Raw genomic sequence first — 19,820 nt, forward strand, 5'->3', positions numbered from 1 at the left:
TTTCCCTTGTCTTAATCACCCTCTCATTCCTTCCATATTCTCCACCATCCCTCATATCTTTTCCTTGTTCCCCTTTGTCCATAATCCTTCTTCTATTTGTTTTGTTCAATGCTGTCTCCTTTTCATTTATTTTGATTCCTCTTCTTCTCGGTTTCATTGAACTCCTCATTTTTTCTCATCATTTTCTAAATGTCTTTATTCTTTTTTTTTTCATTTTTTCTTTTCTATATTTCCATTAGATTCATTTACATTTTTATTCTTTTCCATAATTTTGAAATCTTCATTTTAATCACTTGTCTTTTTTCTATTAATTTCATTCTTGTTTTCAATCTTTCAAGTTAACCATTGTAATTGTTAATCTTTAATTTAATATTATTACAATTATAAGTGTAGATAATATCTACATTTTTGTAGATTTACACTCAAAATCGGCCTGAAAGATATTTGGAGCCGTGCAGAGGTGATGGAGCAATTAGAGGTAAAAAATAAACCAAAAATCCATATTTTCGGTATCTTTCTATGTTTCAGTATTTTGTATTTTCGGAGGCCTTCGAAGTGAAATTTGGAGTCAAAATTGTCATTTGTCCCTTAAAATCGATAGCCAAAAAGCATAGCGTTAAGGGATTGAAATTAGATCTTTTGAAGATCTTTCCGACAGTGTAAGCAGTTTTAGATTTCGAGTATCGAGCGGAAAGTTATGATCCCGCCAAGTTGAGACCGATTAGTTGCCTCTAGCAGAGAGGAGGTACAAGTGTGCCATGTGTCAGCATGGTGCAGTTTTCAGCAAATCCATGACTTATTACTCTCCCAAAAGCACGCGAGAGTGCCACATGTCGACACCGCGTGGTTTTCAAAGGCGAAAGGGAAAAAGAGGCTATAAAGTTCTGCCAGCATGCCACATGTCCACAAAGCACGAGCCCAAAGATGTTTTGAGACTGGGGAGATTTCAAAAGTGCGCCATTGTTTCTTTCAAGGGAGGAAGGCCGTATGAGGCGTCATGTGGCGAAACTAGTGAGTGCAAATTCAAATAAAGTAAGAAGCCCGCGTGATCAAGTGGTTGCGACAAAAAAAGGAATTTCCAGGCTGCATCCATGCCACACACATGAAAGGGAAAAATGATTACAATCTAGATAACTGCAACAACCTCCATGATGACGGTGGACACACAACGAGCTTGCAGAAATTTGCCTAGCTACAATCACCATTTTAGATGAGAGAGGTTTTCTCTATATAAGCCTGAGGGCGCATTGTAAATGGGGGGTTCACATTTTCACCATTTTTTTAGCAGACGCAGTAGTAGAAACATTTTCAATTCTGTAAAACCTTAGCAGATGCCCCTCATGGGTAGGATTTGAATATTTTAGACTATGCCAAAATGACCTTTGTAATTTGTTCTCTCCATCCATGAAGAGGATGCAGTGCTTTGTGTTTGATATTTTAGAGTTGTTTGTTTCTCGCTATTTTCTAATCTTGCTTTTGTAATTTTTAACTTTGTTCTTATATCTCAGAATTTCAAATCATGCATGTGCTCTTTTGAGATTTTTGTAAATGTTTCATGGTTATGGATTACATTATGCATAAATGAAGGTGAACTTGGTTGAATTTCTGGCGTATCACCTTAGTATAGGTTTGTAGTTGTTTTCTTCCTGCGTATTTCTATCCCTTTCTATCCCCTCTGAATTTCGAAGAGTTGGCTTCTCAAATCATGGAGGTTGTTTACAGGTCACTTTTGGTCCCATGTATGTGAAACTTCCAGATTGCCCTTGAAAGTTGGCGAAAGCCAATTTTGGGGATCAACAATAAGTCCTTAATATTTTTTCTTACTATTAATATACTAATTTTAATTCTATTTTTGTTTTTAATTTTTATTATAATGATGGTTTTGTGATGTCACTTTTGTTTATTATTTATAATTTTTATTTTTATAAATTCCTTAGTTTTTTCTTTCCTTTTCTATTTTTCTTTGTTTTCTTAAAATTGTTGATTTTTTTCTTCTTGTTTCTTTAGATGTATTTATTTGACCCTATAGGTCTTCCCTTAGATCCATTGTATTCCATGTCAATCCATTCTCTCTATTTTTAAGGAATTCTTTTTTATCTAAAAAAGACTACACAATTATTGAGTACTTTACAATTTATGTCATAAAAATGTAGAAATATCACATGTTTCAAAGATTTTTACGCAAGAGGCGTATTGCACTCATAAGGGATGTAGAAACCTTCGTCAATAAAAACAAAAATCATTTAAGTTGACATGCATTTGGATGTCAACAAATTTGTCAATTAAAATAAAAACATTATCTATATTATTTAAATTCAAATTTTGCTTTAAAATTGGTCTTAAAATATTATCATATGTAAAAAAAATTACTAGTCAAAATATAATATAAAATTAAAAATAATAATTGAAAAAAAACTTTAAATTAGATTTTATAATTTTAAAAATACAATTTTTTTTCTATTTTAAGAAGGAAAAAACATTTAATTTCCTTTATTATTACCAAATTATATAATTTTAAAATGTAATCTTTTTTTTGTGTGTTCAAAAGAAAAAAATGCATTTCCTTTATTATTAGTACTTGCCTATGAGTACTATTGCATTCACTTAAGCCTAATTAATCAATTTTTTGCACCTATTAAAAGTGATTGTTTTTTTTTTCAAAATAAACATGATTTTTATAAAGTTAAGGTTTATATTTTAAAACTAGAAATTATTTATCTACAATATGATTGGATGAAAAAATTAGGTGTTATAGGAGCAAATGTATAGGAATGATAGATTTTATAGGCATTTTTTTAGATTTCTTTATATTTAAAAAATAATTGCCTATTTTAACTAATTTTTTTCTTTTTTATTGATAATCTTATAAATAAAGTGAATTTTCTCTATAAATATATATGAATTTTAGTTAAAAAATATATACTTTTAAAAATATAAGTAATCAAATCAATTAACTATAGTATAGAGATTTGATTCACACAATTTAAATTAAACTAGCGATTGCACCTTGGGGTGCAATGGGTACACCGAAAAGGTTTGGAAGGTCAATTAATGAATTTTGTGTTCTATTAGTTTGCATACAAGTGTTGTAATGTGGTCGATTCATAGGAATACATATATGGGTAAAAAGTGATGGATAAACAATGAGGTAGAGATAGAGGGAGATATGGACAAACAAATATGGAGAGGCGAAGAGATAGATATAGATGTCTAGGAAGAGGGAGAGGGATAAAGATGGATGGCTAAAGAGAGGCAGAGATGTCGAAAGATAGAGGGAGGAGAGAGAGAGGGTGGGGGGGAAGATAGAGGTAGAGATGAATATATCAAGAAATAGAGAGACACAAAGGGAGAGATAAAGATAGAGACAGATAAGAAGTTTGATAAAATTAAAAAGTTAAATGGGGAAGGTAATCAATATCCATTACTAATAGGCTCATGTTATGTTTATAATAGGGAGAGAAGGAGATATAGGGGGTAGAGCAAGAGAGAGAGAGAGAGAGAGAGAGAGAGAGAGAGAGAGAGAGAGAGAGAGAGAGAGAGAGAGAGAGAGAGAGAGAGAGGATTGAATAGAGAGTAAGAGATAGATATATGAGATGATATTACATATAATTTAATTTATATTATAATTAATAGTTTTCATTAGACAATATAATATACAATAATCATATAATTTATATATATAAAATATCATATATAATAACATATACAATTATTTATATTAAAATATATATTATTTATTAATTATGTATTATATTATAATTATGTTTAATATTTTGTAATAGAAAGTATAATATATAGCATACAATAAATATAATCATAATATTATTTAAAAATAAATAAATTCTATTAAATATAACATATAATGATAATTATAATTAAAACTCTGTCGTCGAAGAAATCATGTCTAAGATTGTCGTCCCGTCTGTTGTTCCCGCTCACTCCCCTGCTACCGTTGTCGTTCTGCCTGTTATTCCTGCTCACTCCCTTGTTCTCCTTGATGGAACCTCAACCCAGTCTATTGCTGCGGCTTCAGTTGGTGCCTCCTGGGCGACGGTGGCTACGGGCATCGACTCTGCTCGAGCACCGTCAACTAATTTTTGTAGAGGAGGGGGGGGGTGGGAAGGGGGTTCATCCCCGTCTCCTGTGCGACCTCTGTTAATGTGAACAAGGAGTCAGATTGTGAAATAGCGAATAATGTGAAGGTTTTTATGGAGCATGGTATTATCTGTAGATTCAAGGGTATTTGCCCCAGCCTCCCGGAGCTGCATCTATGGATCTCTCAGCATTGGGATCCCCTCATGTCTGGTACTGTCCACATATACCCTATGGCTAAAGGTTTTTTTATAACTAAATCTGAGAATGCAAAAGATAGGATAAAAAAATTGTATGAAAGTTTTTTCTATGAGAAAGATAAAATGCCGCTTTTGGCCAAACCCTGACACTCTGATTTTAACCCCCTTACTGAAAAGTTCAACAAAATCTCGGTTTGGGTTCAGCTCCCTTATCTTCCTATCCATTTGTGGACTGATTCTCTCTTTGAGGAAATTGGTGATGCTATAGGGAGTTTCATTATGGTGGATAACAAATCCTATGAGATTTATCACACTACTTTTGCTCGCATTTTGGTGGAGCTAGATGTGTTTAAGGGACTACCAGCTGAGATTGCCATTAACTCCTCTTTTGGTAGCTGGGTTCAAACTTTGGATTATGAAGGTATTTCATTCAGGTGTCGAAAATGCTTTAAAACCGGCCACGCGACTGGGAATTGTGGGCTTGAGAAGAAAAATCTTGCAGCTTCATGGTGGTCGGGGGCCTCTTACCTGCATTATACGGTTAAGAAATCTTTGGAGGATGTTGGGGTTTCAATGGCTGGTATGGACTCTTTATTGGTGAAGAATGTTTCTTCGGATGCCACTAAGGATGGCTTGGTGATTAAAAATGCTAGATTACAGGATGTTGTTGTCTCTTCTATTGAAAAAGGTTTGTTGTCTCTTACCCCGCCAACAACTTCACAGGGTGTTGTTACTTCTCCTGCCCCATCTGTTGATGGTGGCCATCTACCTACGACGGTCATTGCTTCCTCTCCTTTAGCTCCTTCCTCCAATCTGGATAGATCGGTGCTGGGCTCTTTGGATTGGTCTGTGACGGTTGCTAGAGTTGAAGAGGGTTGGATTACTGTAAAGGGGAAACATTCAAAGACGTCCAAGCCTTCCTTCGAAATGACTCTTCATTCCCACAAGGCTAGTTGTAAATCTTGAGGGCCCTCGTTGTGGGCTGCTTGGGCTGGTTTTTCTAGCCCTGTCTTAGGATGGGTTACCTGCTGTCTTTCGGGGCAAACTCTATTTTTTGGTTGTGGCTCTCTCCTCTTTGTTGAGAAGTCAAGTTCTATCCCTAGTTTGATTTTTATGGGTTACCTCTTGTCTTTTGGAGTAGTCATGTTTTTTCTTGGTTGTTCTATCTTGTTGGGCCTTCAATGCTATATCTATTTTATAATCTGATGTGAAGGGTTTTAGGGGCCTTCAAAACTTGTTTTCCCTTAATCAAAAACATATAATGATAATTATATAAAAAATGAACAATAAATAATATCAATGATTGTTGGCACAATGACTAGTATTAATGCCTGTAATTTTTTTTAACTTATTAACATAAATATTAACCATATAAGATGATAATGTTCACTACCTATAGCTAAACACTTTGACAATTAGAAGATAACAAATTGTAAGAATAAGAAACCGCGTAAGCAAGAAAAGCAATAAATTTTAAAGTTTATACATCACGTGAAATGACCTTATTGCTTCTTTTTACCCTATGAAAATTTCAACTTGGCACAAAAAATTAAAAAATAATTGATTTGGAGGTGAACATGTCTGCCCAAAATGTACGAGGACGAAATGGGTACATTGACGAGTTCCCAAGCGAGTCTTATCATAAAATCACGCACCACTTGTTTTCAGACTATGATAAAACCAAAAATTAGAAAGAACGAAATTTAAAAGCGGACTCCAAATGAGCCTACCAGGGATCAAGTCTTGTTGAGTGCAATGCTCCAACATCATAAGGGATGAGGTCGGGATCGTGCCCCGGGCGAATTTGGCGGAATGGATACCCCTCAGTCCTTGGCTCTTAGCCGAAGAGGTTCAGCCTATTGGCTCGTGCCCTCGTATCAGGTGGCAAAAAATACTTTGTGAAGGCCCTTGCTGGGTTGGCAGATTGCGGGCTTTATGCCCTTGCTGGGCTGTCATGCTCGCAGGTCTGGACCTCTATCAAAAAATTAAAATAAAAAATTAAAATTTAAAAGCAAGAATAAAACTGATGAAAAGGTGACAGTCAAATACATGAAAAACGATGATGGAAAAAAACGCTTTCTCTTCATGGACCTCTAAATTGTGAACGACGTTCGACGAAAAATGATGAACATACATGATGTCTTCAATTGTCTTGCATCTTGTCTAAAGCATTTTGTACAGTTGATACTTCAAGTGAGCTGCTCAACTTCATATAAGGTACACCTTCGGTGTAATAAAATAAAAGTTTAAATAAATACTTAAACTATTTCATTACAAGCATTGCACAACAAATATTTATATATAAAAAAAGTAAACCAAGTATGTATTTTTTATAATTATAAATTTATATAATTAAAAAAAAATCGTTCTAATTTTTATTAATACTTTTTGAAAATCATAATACTCTTTTTAATCATTTTAATATATGCAATATAATTTTATAATTATTAATAGTTATTTTATTAAGATCAATTATAGTTAATATCACGTAAATATAATTAAAATAATATATAATCTTAAACTAATAATTAATAATTAAGTTTAAAATTAATTTTATTATTATAATTATAATTATGTAGATTTTATAATTAAATTAGGATTATATTCTCAAGAAAAAGGTATATTTTCACTATAATGTTTATATTATATATTTTCTTGATGGGTAATATAGATTTTGTATTAATATTTAAATTTCAAATTTTTATAAAATATTCATAAGTCTGTAATTGTAAACTTCAAAGGACTACAAACCCTAACTACCCCTCCATACACTAAACCACAACATCACTATCTAACACATTAACAAAGGACTACAAACCCTAACTACCCCTCCATACACTAAACCACCACATCACTATCTAACACATTAACATAAACATCCTGAGAATTAATTTGCAAACGGTCAATCTCAACATCTTTCTTTGTAATGACATCCTTCAACATTGCAACCTAAATTTTTTTCGAAACAAGGTCCATAGACAACATTCACACAATTAACACACATTACCCATAATAAAACATTATATGGGAGATGTTTGGTAATGCGTGGTGATTGTTTCTAAAATAAATAAATTTGTTAAAGGAGCTATGAGTTTGATTTTACATTACAATTGAAATTATGCTACTTCTATGAGTTGCTCACACTGTATCGAGTGCTCTCTCTATCTGTCCCAATGCCATAGAAAACCTCTACAGGGACATCACCATTTTTGAGTGTGTGTGTAGCCTGTTGGCACACTCTAGTCCAAACCCAGTTTCTTAGTGATAGATAAATCATAGAAATATGAACACTCCTTTAAAAAGGTAAATGTTGATTTTTAGTCACCATCTAGCACAAATACATGCCTTCACCATCAACCCACTCAAGTTGTAGTAACATTGTTTCCATTGATGTCGAAGTTCACTTTACCTTTGAAGCAATCATGTTGAGTAAGCTTTGCCTTCAATTCTTTAGACTCATCATTGGAGTCTTTTAACTTATTTCCCAACTCAATATTTTCTTGTTTTAATTCAATGCTTATAATATAGTATAGATGTTGTTTAACAATAGTTAATATTGCATGAATGATTGACCAAGTGATTTTTATTTATATTTTCCTTTATAAAATATCATTTTGATAAATGATTTCAGATTTTTAATTTGCATAATATTTTACAAATGTTGTTATCATAGCTCTAAAAGGTATGATATTGCATTTTGATTATCAATAGTTCAGATTTAACTAAAATTAAATTAAAAACATCATCTATCATTGAATTTATTGCACGCCACTTTATCATTGAATATATAAATATTACATATTTTCAAACTTGATATTTCTGGACGTACTTAGATTTTTTAAAATATAAATATGCTAATTATATTTTAATTAAAAAATTATATTAAATTTAATTAAAATATTTAAATTTATATATTAGGACTATTGATCCTTGGTTCAAACCCTTTCTTGGGGGCGAAAGTGCGAATTTTGGCAGATCTAATATAGCGAAAGTGCGAATTTTGGTGACTCCCGACATAATTAGTATGTCAAGTCACGATCCGCCAGGGGATACCACTGGCGTCACAGGATGCGTGGGATATTCCGATACTGGCGAGGTGGCAGGAAATAAGGATGATGACTCAGCGACCGGACAAGTTACCAGGTGTGATCCGCCCTTAATCTCTAGCCCTAAATTTAATATACCGTTTAAATTTTCGGCTGCTTCAGAACCCCGTAGTATTAATTCATCTGCTGTGAAATCAATCCAAAATGCTGCCAACAATGTGTCAAAACCGAGCCCAAACCCTGGCAATAAGCCGAGATCTTTTTTGGAGGCGGTTGCTAAATCTTCTCCTGCAATCGCTTCTGGTGCTCGATTCGCCAAACCTGCGCAAAATGAAGTCACAACAAACGGTAAGCATCCTGGGGACCCTTCTGCATTTCATGTTACTCCCAATCTTGAAATGTTGAATGAGATTATTAAGGAAAAAGAAAGGTTGAGTAACACAGCCATTTTCTTCTCTGCAGTTGAAATTGATAAAGTGCTTGCCAGAAAATTTTTAGACGACTGGTTTTATAATTATTGGAACTTAAAGCTTGGTTATCAAATCTCATTTTGTAGACAGATTCAGAAAGGATTATTTGTTGTATTTTTTGTCAATAACGATTCTCAACAGGCTGTGCTAAAAAAAGAGTACTGGACGGTCGACAACACCACGTTTAGGGCTCTGGCTTGGAATGCAGAGGCTAACCTTGATGAGGTGGTTGCTCTTTCAGCTCCAAGATGGGTCCTCATAAAACAAATTCCTCCTTTCTTGTGGCGTTTTATACCTCAGCTGGTTGAACGTCTAGGGAAATTCCTAAGAATGGATGATTCTGCTCGGTTAGTCCCGCATTTAGATGCAAGGGTTCTTATTGCTCTGAAACCTGGTCAGGATCTACCCAAAGAAATTAACATATCCATTGTTAATGAGCAAATTTCCTGCCCTATTGAAACCCTAGGTGGTTTGAATGCGTGTTTTTTATGTAGGAAAGAAGGGCATCTTAGGAAAGATTGCCCGATTATCAGAAATAAAAATCAAAAAGTTATTAACCCTTTTAACCTCCCCATTTCTAACCAGCCGATTCCGCCTTCCTCTGCTAAAACTAATCCTGTGCCTTCCCTAAATGCTCCCTCTCAATCTTTCCCCTCTCCGATACAAACAACGGTCTCTCAAAATGTGTCATTTACCAACATTGTGGGTACAGATGGTTTTCAAACTGTTACAAAAAAAAGGAAGAATCGGTCGAGCAAAAAGGACTCGGCCCCTAATATGCTTCTTATATCCCCTCCTTCAGCAACTAATATGATTACTAATGATGTTGCCAAACCCTCTGCCTCCCCTCTGACTGTTCCTAAAGCTCCCACCAAACACACTTCCTCAAAACAGAACCCCCTTGTGAAAGATTTTAAAGAGATTACGGATGATTTCATAGTTGAAGTCATTCCGGCAACCCCTGTCGCTAATAATCAGTTTTCGGAGTTGGAGGCTTCCTCCCCTGTTCTGTCAGATAATGAGGACATCCTCACCGCTAGAAGGAAAGGAAGACCTCCAGGATCCAAGAATAAAAACAAGAACAATAAAAAGCAAAATCAAACAGACTCTGAAGATGCTTCTCCTATGGAGGACATTGTGGGTGCTGAGGCGTCTAATGCTCTAATCATGTCACAATGAATTGTGTTTCTTGGAACATTAGAGGGCTGGAATGTCCTGATAGAAAGTTTATTATCAAGGATTTTATCAAGTCTCAAACTAATATTGATATGATTATGCTGCAAGAAATTAAATCTACTGGATTCAATCTTGAATCCAATCTTAATTTTATTTGGAGAGATGCTATCAAATTCTCCACTAATCACCCTCAAGGTAGGGGTGGTGTGGCGATTCTTCTCAGCCCCAAATGGGGACCTAAGATTAAAAGTTTCGGCTTTTCTCCTTGTAATAGAGCTATTTGGTTAATCTTTAATCATAATGATATGGAATTTGGTGTTTGTTCTGTTTATGCTGCCAATGATTATATGGAAAGAAGCTCGTTTTGGACTTGGCTCACCTCGCTTCCTGACATTCCCTGGATGTTTGGAGGTGACTTCAATATGGTTGAGAATCAGGAAGATAAAATGGGAGGTCTGCCTTTTTCTTGGAAAGATCAGGAAAGACTTACCTGGAACAACTTTAAAAGAGCTAAATCCCTTTTTGATCCTTTAAGGGGAAACAAGAATAATAACCCTGGCCTCTGGTTTACTTGGTGTAATTTTCAGAAAGGTCAATACAGAATCTACTCTAGGCTTGATAGATTCTATCTTAATAGCAATTTCTTTTTTGTGATACCTGATAAAAATAATAACTTGGTGCTTGTCTCCCCTACCATCCTTTTGGATCACCACCCTATCTCTATATCTATTAATCTCGGTTGCTCACCTAATTCTAGTAATCATTCTGACCATAAATTCATTCTTAACACTAGCCTTCTTGAGGATAATGACATTCTTGCTGCCATCTCCATTATTAGACTCATCAATGAGTCCCATTTTCCCTCTCTATCCTATATCCATAGGTGGAATCTTGATGTCTTTGCTTGGCAGAATTTTTTAAAAACTATTGGCCAAAAGAAGGCCAAAGATTATAGGTTTAAGGAATCTTGGCTTAATAATAATCTTTATAATGCTGAGAATGATATCCAAAATAATCCGGATGATCCTTATCTCTGTCACCAGCTTGCCCATGCTAAAAATGCTCTCAGAAATCATCAACATTATAAAGCTCTTGGTGCGAAAATTCGTTCAAGAGCCCATTGGCTTCAATATGGAGATAGAGGAAGTAAATTTTTCTTTAATCTTATTAAACATAAGCAAGCTAAAGAGTCTATAGATAAACTGCTTATTAACAATCACTTGACTACGGACATAGAGATTATAAAGAATGAATTTGTTGAATTTTATAAAAATCTTTTTACTTCAGAGGATACTCAGAAGGCTAGGGCCCTTAGAGACCAATGTAAGAATCTCATTCCTAATAAGATCTCGGCTAAGGATGCTTCTAATCTTGAGCAGCCCTTGTCTCTAGAGGAAATTGAGAAATCCATCAATTCCCTTAATAATGATAGAGCTCCCGGACCTGACGGGCTGCCTGCTGAATTCTACAAGGCCAACATCAAATGGATTAGCAAAGTCTTAATTAATATTTATAATGAAGCCATTGATACCGGAACCCTGGGTAGGGACATTAATTCTGGTATCATTAAGCTTATCCCTAAGGAGGGTGATAAATCCCTTATTAAAAACTGGAGGCCTATAACTCTCTTAAATGTTTCTTATAAAATTTTGGCTAAGATTATGTCAAACAGGCTCGAGGCCATTCTCCCCAAATTTGTTTGTCCTACCCAAACTGGATTTGTGAAGGGCAGATATATTTTAGAGAATCTTGTTACCAGCTGGGAAGCTCTTAACTGGGCTAAGCATTCTAATCAAAAGGTTGCTATGTTCTTGCTGGATTTTGAAAAGGCTTATGACAGAATTGAATGGAGCTTTATTAATATGATGCTCCAAGCCTTTGGTTTCCCGTCCTTCTTTTGTGGCATTGTGAATATGTTTCTCAAGGATGCTCATGCTCAAATTGATGTTAATGGTTCCCTGTCTACTTCTTTCCCTTTGGGAAGATCGATTAGACAAGGGTGTCCTCTTGCTCCCGCCCTTTTTGTTATTGCTTCTGAAGCTCTTTTTTATATTCTTAGAGACAACACTTTATCCCCAGCTGTTAAAGGTGTCATTCTTCCTAATAATAAAGAGATTATTAACTGTCAGTTTGCCGATGATACTTCTCTGTTTCATGAAACCTCTGAAGACAATTTTGTTGCTATGATTAATAAACTTAATTTCTTCTGTAAAATTTCAGGAGCTAGATTGTCTCATGCCAAATCTATTTGTCTTGGTTGGGATGATCAACCTCCTAATTGGTTTAATAAATTTGATTTCCAATGGGGCGGCCCCTCTAAAATTGTCAGATATTTGGGTATCCCCTTTTCTGTTGACCCCTCTTTGAAAGAGATGTGGGCTTGGGTTAAGGATAAGATCCATAATAAACTAAACAAGTGGCACAATAGGTCTCTATCTTTTGCTGGAAGGATCCAAGTCTGCCAAAAAATTCTGTCCTCTTACAACATTTATTATGCCTCTGCTTGGATGTTTAATGACTATCAAGTTATGGAAATCCAGAAGGCTATAAGAAATTATCTTTGGTCTGATGGGAAGGGAAATAAAAAGATGCATTCTGCCAATTGGAAGTGGTGTCATGTTGATAAGCTCCTTGGGGGCTTGGGGTTGAAAGACCTGAGACTTAGCGGTCTTGCTTTGGCCTCCAAATGGATCTTTCATGCCTTGGAGGGAGATGAGCCTTGGAAAGTTTTGATTCGTAACAATATTGAGAGGGGATATCCTAAAAGTGCCAAATTCTGGAAAAATCTTCCTCTCACTGATCTCATTTGTGGTGAATTTCCTATTACTGTTCAAGGCTCAGCGGTCTTTAAATCCATCTAGAAAGCCTAGAACCATGTTAGGCAATTCATCACTAACAAAGATTTTTTTGATAATAAAACCCTCCACGGTGAAAGGTCCATTTGGTGGAACCTTAAGCTTGGTGATAAACCTCTTGCTCTTACCCAAAGGTGCTTGGCTAAGTATTGGGCTAACCTTGGAATCAAGCAATTCATTGATATCTTTGAAATGGACAGACTTATCCTTTGGGATGATCTTAAGAATAAGTTTAAACTTCCTGATTCTCATTAAAAGACTTATAGTATGATTGTTAAAGCTAGTAAAAACATTCCTTTTCTGTGTCATGTGGACTCTAATAGTTATTTAAAGATAAAATGGCCTGATGGTATTATCATTTCTAAGCTTAAGGCTAAGAATATTTATTCTGTTTTAAATTATAATGTTGATGTTATCAATCATGTTAACAATATTTGGAATACTGATTTGGATATTTCTTCTTGGAAAAAGTATTTTGATTATCTTTGGAAAAGCTCCATTGATCCTAAAATTAAATGTTTTAAATGGTTACTTATTCTTAATAAGCTTCCTGTTAGGAGCTCTTTCTCTGATGTTAACTATTGCACCATTTGCAGAACCCCGGAAACGGGAAATCATATTTTCTTTGAGTGCAGTTTTGCTAAAGAGGTTTGGTTAATGTTCGGTATTTCTATCCCTTCTAATTTCAATTTCTTTGCAGTTATTACTGGGTTTATCTCTAATGCTAAAAAAGATGTTAACATGTTTTGGGATATTACCTCATCTAGCATTTTATGGCAAATTTGGAAGTGCAGAAATGAAGAAAGGTTTCAAAATATCCCCAGAATGCTTACTGAGTCTTTTCGAAGTCTCACATATTTTAAAATTTTTTCGCAGATTCAGATCACCATGAAAATCAACAAGGCTAAATTCAAAAGGCTGCTCAAGGACGGTCATGCTACCTTTTTTGCCAATGACGTTAAGAATGGATATTTCTGGAGGTTGCATTTGGATAATATACATGATTTCAATCAAACTTTCAGCAGAATTAGAAAGGAGATTAAAAGAAGACCTCACAATGCTACTAATGAGTCGGTTTACATGCTGAAACAAATTCAAGATCAGAAAAGCATGGTGTGGATGGATGGCGCTATGGGTTGGCTGGTTTGGGTGGACACTTGGGATGATGTGCTTTACTAGTTGTTGTAATTTAAGTTATATATGCTGCTGGTTCATTGTAAATACTCTTTTTAGATGGTGTGAGGCTTAGCCTCTGTTCTCTGATACTCTGCGATCTCTTGTATTTTTGATCTCCTTATTCTTAATATAATTTTTTTTTTATATATTAGTGAACATGTCCATCTTACATTTATTATTAAAAAAAAATTAAATATTCAAACATTTTATATAAACTTTTTTTTTTATAAATATATTTTCAATAAAAAAATAATTATTTCATTGTTATACTCATTAAATTTATTATCTTCTCTTTAATTAGTGTGAATGGTAAATATAAAAAGAAACAGAAGATAAAATTCATTTTTTCTTAACTGACTCACTCTATATTTTAGTATATATTATTTTACATTTAAACATTTATTAATATAAAGAGAAATTATATTAGTTCAAATTATTTTTTATATTTAATTATTATAAAAATAAATAAAAATTTATAGATGAAAATATGATACCAAAAATATCACCCACGATATAATTTTGCATCTCACTAAAAGAAAATTGACTAAAATGATATTTGAATAATAAAATTACAATTCATTATAGTAGGATAAGATTAGTGCAACTGGCCAAAACAAATAAGAATATCTTAAATAAGATTTGCAACTCAATTCAATAGAGAAAGAGAACATATTACAAGAAGAAGAAGAACACACAAAGATCTACCAAGAAGAATTTATTTGGCTTATGAGTTCCATATCCAGTGAAACTCATTACTTTCCTCCTAAGAAGGCCTTAAGGCGCTTGACCTCAGCATCTGACAGGAAAGTAGTCTTCTCTATAATCTCAGCTGGAAGACTACTGGCAAAGAGAGCAAATGAGGTAATCTGCAAACCAGGTAGAGGACTACCAAAAGATGCAAAGGCAAGGGCATTAGATTTCCCCGCATTGATCTGAAAATGAAGCAACCCTCTAGGAAACACCATTATATCCCCCTTGGTGAGGGTATTGATGTATACAGATTGGTCTGTGCCTACAAATCCTGCACAAATGACTCCTTCGATGACTACTAGGATTTCTGAAGCCCCTGGATGGGTGTGCAGAGGGATGACACCATTAGGGGCCAGGTCCAGTCTTAATATAGACACATCCAATCCATTCACTGCTGGAAACTGTGGTGTGAATGCAGGTGTTACAGCAGCATTAATGGCATTGCTCACATTACCTACAAATATGACATTGCCCAAGTTAAAATGGAGCTTAAGAAAGATAAGGTGATCTTATTAAATAACAAATTTTTGAAATCTAGAAATTCAAAAGATAACATAACATTGAAGTAAAAAACATTGATTCTTTTGGCGCTCTTCATTCTGATGATGGATCACCAGTATGATCCTTTAATGTAAAATTGTTATACACAATTGAATGTAATTCAAAATCTAATAATTTATACCTATAAACACTCCCAACTTGAAAAAAAATTGACCATCCAACTTAACCCAAAACCAATACTCCCAACTTGAAAAAAAATTGACCATCCAACTTAACCCAAAACCAATATATATGGATAAATATGTTTGATACCCAAAAACTATACCATGAATCAAAATGCAGCCTCCTACAGGAAAAATTTGACCACTCCAACTTAACCCAAAAACAATATATGGAAAAGTATTGGGAAAGTCTGTCTGATATCCAAAAACAAACCATGAATCAAAATGCAGTTTCCTAATAGCTACAGGGAAATTTTGACCACCCCAACTTAACCCATCTCAAAAGAAGAAAGATTGTGAACTATGGAAATCAGAAATGGAAAAAACTACCATACCCACTATATAAAACACTGAACAAAACAGCATAGAACGGTCTTTTAAAATAACAGTCATAAGAACTATCAGAGAGTCAAAATTTAACCAGCAGAAATAAGAGCATGGAAACCAAACATGGAAGTTACCTTGTTAAGCTAACAATTTGATGAAAATTTTCCAACATTACCTGCATTGACCAGACCAGTGAAGGCAAGGCAAAATCCTGTCTCCTAATAACTACAGGAAAAATTTGACCAGCCCAACTTAACCCATCTCAAAAGAAAAGAAATGTGAAATAAATAAAACAGAAATGGAAAAACTACCATACCTACTATATTAAAACATTGAACAGGTAACACAATTTGAGTTCAACAAATTCCTCACAGATAATGCAGTGGAAGTTACAATGTTTTTGGAATTACTAAAATGGGAAACTAGGGTCCCAGTCTCTTACCCAGAGAAGCAAACAGCAGCTAAAACAAACAGCTAACTAACCAATCAGACAAGCATCAACTAAACAGCATAGAACAGAGTGTTTTTTTTCCCAAAACAACAGTTATAAGAACTATCAGAGAGTTACAATTCAACCAACAGAAAACCAAACATGGAAGTTACCCTTTTAACCCAACAATTTGATGAAACTTTTCCAACATTACCTGCATTGACCAGACCAGCGTAGGCAAAATCCTGTGAAGTTAAACTAGAGACCTTCCTGCATGGGTAACCAGAAGGAGTGAGAGCAGCATTCAAGTCTGCTACACAGAAATCTTGAGCATTGGTTGAACCCAAAAGGCAAAGGAGAAAAAAGAATCCCAAGTAGGAGAGAGAGGCAGCCATTAAAACAACAGTAGTGACAACTCTCAAGACTCACTATCACAATTTGCAATAGCAGTGCTTACTTTATAGTAAATTTTGTGGAGTGCAAGCAGAGGGAAGCCAAAGATCTCTGCAGGGCATGAGCTGTCAATCAATGTACTGACTTCTTATTGTCCACAAAATTGAAGTCTTCGTAATTTTCTTTCAGTATTCTTCTTGCATCATGTGCTTATCGAGAAAAATCCCAAATGTCTCGTGATCATCTCTATAACAGACAAATAACAGGAAGCCCGAGTCCAAATATTACCTGCAACAATTGAATTTGCCATCTCATTTGTGATAGATGGTAACATTTCTGTGGAAACAGTGGAGGATATTCCTGTGGAAATATCGAAGGATTACAGTGACAGTTAAAGACTTGAAAAGCACTGGCTGCCGTTTCATTGTCTGTAATATGCTGGTCCACAACTGATTGTTTTACAACAAGGGATGATTTTTAAGTATGTTATTTTCTTAAACATATTCTTATGAATAACAGATGCTTGATTTTTTTTTATGCCAGAGGCCTATTATATTCACACGGGGATGTAAATGACGTGTCTGTGATGTATGCAAAGTAAAAACTATTTGATCAATTTGTGTATTTCCATCATTCAATCAGTTAAAAATGTCTTTACATAAAGTTCAATTTTTTCACAATAAATATAATAATAATAATAATTTTGTAATATAAAAATAATAATATATTAAAACATAATAGTATAATTATATCTTAATAATAATTTAATATTAATTACAATATCATAATATAATGATAATAATCTAATATTACTAAAAAGATGGGTAAAAATTTATTAAAACATAAAGGAGATATAAAGCAAGAAAGGCCAAAATGTCCAACAAGGCCAAATCATTATACAACTCTATCTTTTCCACTAAGTGGTCCAACAACTCAGACAAATCCGAAGCTAATTGTCCCTTATCCACAATATTCCAGCCTTGTAGATGGCCAAAAGCCCATTTGGCCAAACAACTTGCAACTCTATTCCATTCCATGGGAATGTGATGAAAAGTAACAAATTCCAAAGAACTACACAACTAAAGAATCCGTGTAATAACCAAAGCTAACTATCATCCAACGTCATCAAGTCATAAGCCATTCAGCAAAGTGACCACCACTTGGGAATCCTATTCACAAATAATCATATTCCTTGAACCCAGAACACAGCTACGTTCCACAACATATAAAATGGCCCGAGCCTCCATGAAGTTATTAGTACAACGACCCTTATAAACCGAAAAATAAACAGAACATCTCTAGAGCTGTCACGCCCAACTCCACCAATCCTAGTATGACCAGGATTCCCACGGGATGAGCCATCAGTGTTAACTTTTAAAACTGCATCAGGAGGAGAGATCTAGCAACCCTCCCAATTTATCTTATGCAAAGGATATCTGCATTTGTTGCGCATGACCTGACCAACCCTTATCGGAACACCTCTCTGAAGAGGAAAATTGGGGCAATTACAAATATCAACCTCTCCAAGATCCACACCTCCAGCCAAGTCACATTTAGCTGAGACAATCTCACCAAGAGAATGAATAACTTTCCACCACAAATGTTGAAAAACCATTCTAGATTCTTGTAATTTTTAGGGTATTTCAAATGTGTTTAATCACATTGAATTTATGAGTAGTTATAATATTATTTTTGTCATTTTGATTTTTTATTCTATATATTTTAAATTAAATATGTAAACTATGTAATGTCATTGAAAGTGTCGTAACCTAATTAGTAAGGATGATGGTGCATCACTTCATCCATCAAATTATAAATTCATAAAGACCTTATGTGACCCAAATTTAATCAACAATATAATATTTTAATATTCTTACACATCCTACAATCCCTCTTCTTTAAAAAGAAGTATCGATTTAAAACATTAATTATGTATGTATGTACACACATATTAAATCTATAATCCCCCACACACGCATGTCAAAGCATAGATTATGGGGCTTTATGCTCATCACCCATGCTTTTATCAACAAAAATGAAATTTAGTCTAAACACAAATTGTTTCAAAATAGAGAATCTTTGAATCATCAATTGGTGAGCTTCTACATAGAGTTCTCTTCAATTTTACCACAAATTGATTATGCTCTAGAAGTGATGAATCCATGTCCTCCAACGGATTGCTTAAATGCACATCATCATCCTTAGAAGTTTTCTTTAGCATAAAATCCAACAAATTTTTATTCTCTGAGTCAAGCCCATAAAACATCTTCTTAGAGGATGAGACAATACATGGATCTTTCAAGTGAGAGGGCGGTATAGAGACAAAGTCCTTAAATGTCCTCTCTACTATAATAACATTCTCACTTTCCTTTGTTGGGGAGGCTTTCACAATCGCTAACACATTGGCGATTAAGTTGTCTCAATTTTAGAAGAACTTAGATCAACATCATTCTCAGGAGGATAATTAGGAGTAATCGATTGATGGTGTGCCTTAGCACTCTCCTAGCAAGTGGGTTTCAATTGATGGATCTCATGAGAAGAAGCCATCAATCTAGAGGATTTTTTTGGAACAAAGGAAGGTCAAATGGTCAATAGAGTAGCAATATGTACACCTAAAAGGAATTTTCTCATAATCCACCAATTGTCTCCTTCTTCAATCTCATATCAACTTGTCCTAACAAGCAAATACATGTAACCAAACCATTGGTTGTGAAGATGTCTACATAGATGCTAGTGTATGTAGTTCAATAATATTGACCATTGACATTGGATAAAATTTCTTGAGATCCTTTCTAATAGCCTTTAGACACTTGGTTTCCCAAAACTGTATGAATAAAGAAGGCAATCTCAATCATAATAATGCAGTGGAAAAAAAATTGAATGCAAATCAATGGTAGGGAACCAAAGTTTGATGAAAAGAAAATTCCCTTGAAATTCTAATGGACCGGCTTGTAGCACTAATATTTATCTTCAACAAAGTCAAGCTCTAAATTGACAAAACCATGATCATAGGTATAAATGAAAATGTCAACTTTCAAGTGCATTTTCCCTTGTGTTTGTAATTCACTCACTTAGGTCACACAATTTTGGCCATACTTTCACAAATTTCTAGATCATGACATGTCCCATTATGTGTTTTTCCACTCTATGATCTCATATCACATTTGTATGTTTGAAGAATGA

The 19,820-nt window shown here is 34.4% G+C and overlaps 1 protein-coding gene across 1 annotated transcript; it reads right to left on the bottom strand.

Moving 5' to 3' along the window:
- Window positions 1–14,639: 14,639 nt before the first annotated feature.
- Window positions 14,640–16,749, bottom strand: LOC131043547 (germin-like protein 1). Its single transcript, XM_057976763.2, has 2 exons — window positions 16,459–16,749; window positions 14,640–15,219 (listed from the first exon to the last, which is right to left on the bottom strand). Exons 1-2 carry the CDS (start codon window positions 16,637–16,639, stop codon window positions 14,768–14,770), a joined length of 633 nt encoding a protein of 210 aa, XP_057832746.2. The 5' UTR covers window positions 16,640–16,749; the 3' UTR covers window positions 14,640–14,767.
- Window positions 16,750–19,820: the final 3,071 nt, after the last annotated feature.

Source organism: Cryptomeria japonica, chromosome 2, assembly GCF_030272615.1.
Source record: "Cryptomeria japonica chromosome 2, Sugi_1.0, whole genome shotgun sequence".
Classification (NCBI taxonomy): Eukaryota; Viridiplantae; Streptophyta; class Pinopsida; order Cupressales; family Cupressaceae; genus Cryptomeria; species Cryptomeria japonica.

Coding starts and splice junctions, on each gene's coding strand:
- LOC131043547 (XM_057976763.2), bottom strand. CDS start 16,639: ATGGCTGCCTCTCTCTCCTACTTGGGATTCTTTTTTCTCCTTTGCCTT. Junction 15,220..16,458: donor CGCTGGTCTGGTCAATGCAG/GTAATGTTGGAA, acceptor TCATATTTGTAG/GTAATGTGAGCAATGCCATT.